The 7,509-nt window shown below is 48.5% G+C and overlaps 1 protein-coding gene across 2 annotated transcripts; it reads left to right on the top strand.

Moving 5' to 3' along the window:
- The first annotated feature begins 300 nt into the window (after positions 1-300).
- LOC132249387 (olfactory receptor 2B6-like) lies at positions 301-6,825 on the top strand. Of its 2 annotated transcripts, XM_059724419.1 has the most exons (3): positions 301-834; positions 2,214-2,316; positions 3,804-6,825. In XM_059724419.1, the coding sequence occupies exon 3, from the start codon at positions 3,856-3,858 to the stop codon at positions 4,807-4,809; it is 954 nt and encodes a 317-aa protein (XP_059580402.1). In that variant the 5' UTR covers positions 301-834; positions 2,214-2,316; positions 3,804-3,855; the 3' UTR covers positions 4,810-6,825. The 2 variants fall into 2 exon arrangements, with proteins under 2 accessions (XP_059580402.1, XP_059580401.1); XM_059724418.1 differs by lacking the exon at positions 301-834 and having other exon boundaries at positions 1,652-2,316.
- The last annotated feature ends 684 nt before the right edge of the window (positions 6,826-7,509 follow it).

The raw sequence follows: 7,509 nt of genomic DNA, 5'->3' as shown, positions 1-7,509 counted from the left end.
CAGGTGCCGTGCGCCGTGCAGGACACAGCGCCATGGGTTGCCCAGCCTTACCAGGCTGCTTCACTATTCCTGTAGCTCCCGTGAGACAGCCGGATAATTAATTTTGGATTAGCGCTCTGTGCACGTGTGTGCTGGGTGGAGCTGTTAGGGTAGATTGTCACATTTCTGCTTGAGGTTGCACCTGCCTGAATGTGCATTATAGTATTATTTAAACTTTTGTTTTATATTTAGCCTTATTTTACCATTGCTTAAGTATTGTATAGCCTTATTATTATTTGAACTTGTCATTTTCCCACTGTCTGCAATATCAGCTGGCCTTGAGCTGTTCTCACATTACAGCCTCTGGCAGGAAGCTGATGCCCTTGAGTTTACTTGCATGTTGTTTCTTTCCTTTTTATCACTGAGAAGTTTTTCTAATATAACATAGTAATAGCCTTGTTACCAGCTCAGATTAACTGAACTTGGCACTAACCAGCTGAATCAGAGGGATGAAATGATTGGCTATGTCAATGAAACGTGATGAGAGGAGACCAATGGACAGCGGCCAGATTGGGACACTGGAAAAAGACCAAACTGAGATGTGGACATGTGATGAGTCTGTTGAACCCAGTCACAGGATGGGATTCTCTGGAAGCAAAGAGTCATTAGAGGAGTGAAGTTGAAGAAAGCATAAAATGGGGCAGCAAGAAAGTTAAGGGTGTCTCATCATAAATCCAGCCTTCAACACCTGTCTGAATTTTACCAGCCATAAAAATGTTCCACTGATACAGCCTCTGCCTTCAAGAAGTGACGTGCCACCATTTCTCTGGAGCAGGGTTACCATCTGGAAATCAGGTGACCTCATTGTACTAAGTGTTTTTCTCTCTCTTGGATGACACCAAATTATGGGGAAGCATGGTCACACTTGAAGATAGGCCACGGATATAGGTGGACCTAGATAGGCTGGCAAGTTGGGTTGATCGGTAGCACATGAAGTTCAACATTGAGAAATGTAAAGTGCTCCATCTGGGGGCGAACAACCCCCTACACACCTACAGGCTTGGCGGCACCAAATTGACCAACACTACGAAGGAAAGGGACCTGGGGGATCTGGAAAAATGTCTTTGCAGTTAGGGTGTCCAGACTGTGGAATAAGCTCCCCCCAGAGGTGGTGCAGTCGCCTACCCTGGAAATCTTCAAGAGGAGACTGGACAGTCACCTTGCTGGGGTCACCTGACCCCAGTTACCTTTCCTGCTTGGTGCAGGGGGCTGGACCCGATGATCTTCCAAGGTCCCTTCCAGCCTTACAATCAATGAATCTATGAACCTCTCACTAGATAATGTCCCCCGTAGGCAAGAGGTCACAAAGAATGCCCTCCATGTCTATAGCATACTTAGGAGATAAAAATTATGATGCAAACTTTCCGATTCACCCTCATACAATATCAGCATACGTGCCCTTGTCCACCAGAGGAAAAAGGCCATTGTTTGAGACGGGGCTACGTTGGAAAATAGCTGTGCATTCAATATCAATGCATATCTTATCTATGCGTAGTTAATTCTTTTTTTGGGTAATATTAAGAAAACAGGAGGAATTACTTTTGGACTGACCATTGTAGTAATAATGCATGAGACATTTCTATTTTGTTGATTGTGTTCCCAATGCCAAACCCATATATGTGGCTCCCTCATGGTATAACACACTGTGAGTTCACAGCTCATCCCATGTTTGTGCTGCAAATTAACTTGGAACTATCTCTACTCAATGTGCAGCTTACAGCTGAGTTAAAAAAAGAATGATTATATCTTGATGTGCCCTAATACAGAAATCTCCAAAAGAGGTTTTTGAAAGGAGAATAGAGTGCAAACAACACACTCCCTCCAATTATGGAGTTCACAGTAACCCTAAAGAGCTAATCCAAAAGAATTGTGTCATCCTAAGCATGACGTATGATAAGAGCTATCTACCATCAAAACTATGCCTTGATTTAATTCTGTGTTTGGGACATCATCCCTGGAGCATTCTGCATCTCTCTTAGCCTAGTACTACAGAGCTGCATTAGCAGGTGCAGCCTTCTTTCAATGGAGACTCAAAGGGTTAATCCTTTGGAGTCATTCCAGTAAGATTTTCCTTGTTTCATAGCATCAGCCCTTTCAGACAGTTGTGGCATCATTTGTCAGTCTGCTCTGAATCTCCGAGTTTCTAGTACCAGTTGACCCACTGTTTTTGTTAGGTACGTTGTGAGCCCATCATTTCATCCGTCTGCAAACCCAGGATTAGAAGTGGCTTTCACCCTGCTCAAATGCTGACATCTGAACTTGACTGCATTGTAGCAGGTGAGTTGAGATTCCCTTTGATTACCTTTTTGTGCCTGTTTCTCTCTCTGCTGACTCTTGGGACTTCCAGGGCTGGCAGTCTGCACAGATGAGGGGCTCTGTCCTGGCTGGCACTGCTCTCCCTCAGCTCCAAATGACTTCCCTGGGACACAGCTCAATGAGGGGCTGAGCCCACAGCTTGTGGTCCTATGAGTCTAACAAATCCCAAGTATACAAAGAGCTATGCATGGTCAGGGTGCGTCCAGAGCAGAACTGAGATCCATAATCTTTTCCAAGATTGCTGTGCGAGGCTTTGCTTTGCATTCCTTGCGAGGAGCACCGAGTCTCACCAAGTCTCCTCCATACTGCAGCAAGTGCTCTCGTGTGTGCGCCAGGCACATCTGTAGGGGAACAGCACTGCCATGATCCACTTCAGAAACCAGAGCTATTCTGCTTTTCTGAATCAAAAGTCAGACTTGTTTTGGCAACAGGGTCTTAATGTTACTTGATTCATTCGAGTGATCAGTCGCTTCTTGCTCTTGGCTTTTCCCCTAACGCTGCACAGAAAGCACTGGCAGCCGCTTCAAAGTTAAAGGCAGAAGAAGGATGTGCAGTGTACCTTCACAAACAGGTCACCTTTCTGCCTAGGGTCCAGTCCAGGATATGGGATGCTCTCTCATCTCTAGTCTCTTACGGTCAAATTTGGATACCCAAACTCATTCTGGATAGCCCCTTCCTCCATTGAGTTGCATGGAACAATTCAGGATGGCAGGGGTGCTGAGTGTGTGAGGGGCCATGGCAGTCTGGCACACCCTGTGGTGTCCAGAGAGAAGAGCAAATCACCCCACTAAAATATCATCAGCTCTACAGAGCTCCCTATGTCTACTCACTGTGGGCCAAAATCTCTCACCGCTCCTTACTTTGGGAAGTGCCGCTGCAGGTAAAAGGCTGCTCCACGTGTAAGCAGGAAGTCATGGTCCTGAGGAGTGTTACTTGGCTGGTTCGTTTGGTGATCTAGAATGAAATTCTCAAAGCATGTACTCTGGGAAGCTAGGGCAAGAGCAAGGTTGTTTTTTGATTGAGAGAAGACGGAGGAAAAAAACCAAGAGAGAATATCATACACAGCATTTGTTTTTGTTGCGCTGAATGCAAACACTGCATGCATGAGCTAGGTATAATCTGGGGTCAGTTCTGATGCACTGGGCATATTGTGTTCATGGTAGTCTTTGTAAATGATTTCCACATTCAGACCTGGGCGTTCTTTCCACCTCTGGCCTTGTGTCACCGCTCAGTTCAACATCCACCAAGTCCCAGTAGGATTTTTGTCTCCCTTTTCCAGCTGATTTGCAGAGGAGGTCTCTCAAACCGCACAGTTAAAACCTGTGTGTCCAACTCAAGAGATGACAGGTTCAATCTTTTCTCCTACCCGTTGTGCAACATTTAATAACATCAGGGTCTATTCCCATGCTGTCATTCTAACCCACAATTCCTTTTGTCCCCTTCTGCAGGCCTGTGCATATATGTCCGTCCACATTTGGCCTACGCAATTCTGGGTCTAGCATGGAGAGCAAGGTGGGAAAGAGGAATCACAGCATGGGCAGAGAGGTCATTCTGCTGGGAATTTCTGACCAGCGAGAGCTGCAGTGGCTCATTTTTGTGGTGTTTTCCTTGGTCTATGGTGTGACTGTGCTGGGAAACCTCACTATAATCACACTGGCCTCCTTGGACTCTCAACTGCACACCCCTATGTACTTCTTCCTCAGCAACCTAGCCTTCTTGAACTTGTGCTATGTTTCCATTGTGGTCCCGAAAATGCTGACTAACATCCTGACAGGGAGCAAAAGCATTTCCTATGAGCTGTGTGCAGCACAGGTCTGCATCACTTTGTTCCTGGGCTCCACTGAATGCCTCATCCTCATGGTGATGGCTTTTGACCGCTATGTAGCCATATGCAACCCCCTGCACTACAATACTGTCATGGACAGGAGAGTGTGCATCAACCTGGCAGCAGCATCATGGGCAATTGGCACCCTGGCAACAGCCATTCCTTCACCTTTCTTGTGGCCAGTGCTGTGTGGCCCCAATGTCATCAATCATTTCTTCTGTGAAACCCCAGCCCTGGTCAAGTTATCCTGTGCGGACACCTCCAGCACAGAGAAAATGATGTTTATAGGGGGTTTCTTCACCCTCATGTTCCCTCTCTTCCTTGTCCTGATTTCTTACATTGGCATCATTCGGGCTATACTGAAGATTGGCTCTGCTGTGGGGCGCCAGAAAGCCTTCTCCACATGCTCCTCTCACATGACTGTGGTGACCATATTCTATGGGACGGGGATGTTCATGTACATGCAGCCCCAGGCACAGCACTCCCCAGACAAGGACAAGGTGGTTTCTGTCTTCTACGCTGTTCTCAACCCCATGCTGAATCCCCTTATCTACAGTCTGCGCAACAAGGAGGTGAAGGGAGCCCTGGGCAGAGTGCTACAAAGGTACAAGGCCTTTACTGGGACATAGATGGGAGTCAGCTGTGAAATCAGATTCAACTGCGCCCCCTATAAAACCTTGGGCGTAAGGAAAGGACAGGACAGCAGCAGTTAGTGTTGCTCTCACTGTATGTTTGGGAGACAGTCCCTGCACATAGTGCAGGGCGGGATGCAGGATTTCTGCAATTCCACGTCATCAAAGGGTCACCTGGCTCAAAGAGTTCATTACTTGGAATTATTCCACTGTCTTGTAACATCAGTCCTGTTAGGGTGCCGTGTCAGTCAGATGTGAGTGCTGCAGTCCTAGAATTAGCTGATGGGCATTTTGGTTGTGTTTATAAGAATCCCACACTTTTGGCCAGGAGAACCCTCCAGCAGGCACAGCATAGCATGCTGGTTGTCCCAGCTCATCTGAAGTTGCAGGTGAGTTGGGACGCTTTCCAAATCCCATTTTGTATCCCCCTCCGTCGTCTCTATTGACTCACGCAACTGGAGTGCTTGGGACACAGCCTGTTGAAGCCACCAAAATGTTAGTCCCATGAGTCTATTCTAGTCCTCACTAGCAACACCTCAGCATGAGAGCGGGGATTCCCTTAGATCTCCTTTTTGTGCCTGCTGCTCTCTCTGATGACTCTTGGGCCTTCCCAGCCCAGTAATAGGTGCAGATGTGGAGCCCCATACTGTGAGGGACTGGACTCCTGCACCTCCCACTGAATTCCCAGGCTGGGGACTGAAAAGTCAAAGGGACTGAACATCATAGCAGGATACTTTTTTCCACTTGGAGCAGAGAATTGGCTAATAAATAGATGTGAGACTGCAGAAATAGCGAGGGGCTTTGAGAAAAGCTGGGACTGCTCACGGTACCTGTGGGGGAGATGGGTAGAGAACTAGACAGCTGTGCCTGTACAATGTCCCTTTCTCTGTCTCCCCCTCTCTCTTTCTCTCTCTCTTACGATCTGTTTTGTCCGTCTGACTGTTGCACAGAGGCTGTTAAATCTCTGATCTTGTCCATCTTTTCCTTGGAGGAAATAAAGTCTGGGTAGGAGCAGACACTTCTGAAAACTGTCCTGGTGGGAGAGAGTGGGCAGTGTCGTGGCAGGAGCTGCAATTGAGAGGTAGCTCCAGAACAAACGTTGTCTGCAGATGCAGGTGGTGGACACCCTTAAAGACACCGATTCCTGCCATGGAAGGTGTCTTGGAGAGAGGGTGTGAGAACCTTGAATTGGGATTATTGTGGCAGTAGCAGGTTTTTCTCCTAGCACCTCTGCTCTGCTCACCAGGGCACTCCAAGGGAAGACAAGATCCAACAGCCACAAACTCCTGGAAGACCATTTTGAGCTGGACCTAAGGAACAACTTCTTTACTGTCTGAGTCCCCAGGGTCTGGACTAGACTCCCCTCCAGATGTGGTGCAAACACCTGCTCTGGACACTTTCAAGAAACACTTGGATTCTTGCTGGGATCGTCTGACCTCAGATGACTTCCTGCCCCTTGGGTGGGTGGCTGGACCAGGTGAACTTGCGAGGTCCCTTCCAGCCTTAATATCTATGAAATCAATGAAAACCTGTGCCTACACCATGCTGTAGGAAAAACCTCCCTCTTGCATCATGCAAGCTGGCTGTAGCAGAGCACCTCTGCTTTCAAGCAGCTTGACCGCATACTTTTGGGTCTGCAAGATGAGGTGAAGTGTCACAAGGCCTGGGCTGTGCCCTCCTGTACACGTCCCCGTGACCCTGCAGCTCCACCATTTTTGGCTCCATCTGGCAAAGCTCACAAGCTCTTGCTTCACCTCTCGCACATGCTCTGTGGGGTCTGATCTGAGATGCACTAACGCTGCAGCTGCAAAATGGTGCCCTTGTTGTGTCTGGGTGCAAATGGCCTATGAGCACAATCCCTCTTTTTCGGCATAGGCAAGGGTCCAATCACATTTCTCTTGCCCTCTCTTTTTGCACCCTGGTCTCCCAATCTAATAAATGCATTGTGTGTGCTCTGTGCACCTTAGTGTATTTTTCTGTGCATGTTTTCTCCATTAAACTTGTTATAGTGTTTGGCAGTTGTTGTTTGTCTTGATCTGTACAAGGGTAGCTAAATCTATACTACACCAGTATATCAGGCATTTATAAGGCAATCAGCTGTGTGGCAATATCAATACCATATTTACTCAAATCCAAAACAAGGCTTTTCCCCATTCAACATGGAGAATGAAAACCCTCACTTGGATTCAAGTACCAGCTCGGGGCAGGAGGCTGCTGCAGGTCCGGCTGCTGGCCCGGGTCACGGACAGGATGTCTCATGCAGCAGGGGTAGTGCAGGCGTGAGCACAGGGTGGTGGTGGAAGGAGAGAGGGAGAGATTGTGTGGTGTATGGCCCCGGGGGAGTGTGAGGGAGGGGGTGTGTGGTGGGGTGACCCTGGCAGGAGACAGTGCAGGGACAGGGCAGCTGCTGTGGCTCTGGCTCCTGCCACAACTCTGATCCTGACCTGGGCCCCAGGCCACAACCACAACTGTCCCGCAGGGGCCAGGGCTGGAGCTGCCATCACTGGTGGTGTATCTAGAGAGTGGGTGAGTTGAGCCCAGGAGGGGGAGGCCCCTCACCCCATGCCTTGCCCCAGAGCCAGGCAATGCCCTCCCCTGAGGCAGATCAGAGTTGGGGTCCCCTAGCGGAGAAAAGCACCTGTCCCTTTCTCCACAGCCACTCGGCTCTCTCATCACAGCCATCTCTTCCACCCTCCT

This window comes from Alligator mississippiensis, chromosome 3, assembly GCF_030867095.1.
Source record: "Alligator mississippiensis isolate rAllMis1 chromosome 3, rAllMis1, whole genome shotgun sequence".
Classification (NCBI taxonomy): domain Eukaryota; kingdom Metazoa; phylum Chordata; order Crocodylia; family Alligatoridae; genus Alligator; species Alligator mississippiensis.
Note: the sequence above shows the minus strand (reverse complement) of the source record. Positions and strands in the feature narration are given on the sequence as shown.

Bases quoted from the DNA above. Each gene is read 5' to 3' on its own strand.
- LOC132249387 (XM_059724419.1), top strand. From the start codon at position 3,856: ATGGAGAGCAAGGTGGGAAAGAGGAATCACAGCATGGGCAGAGAGGTC.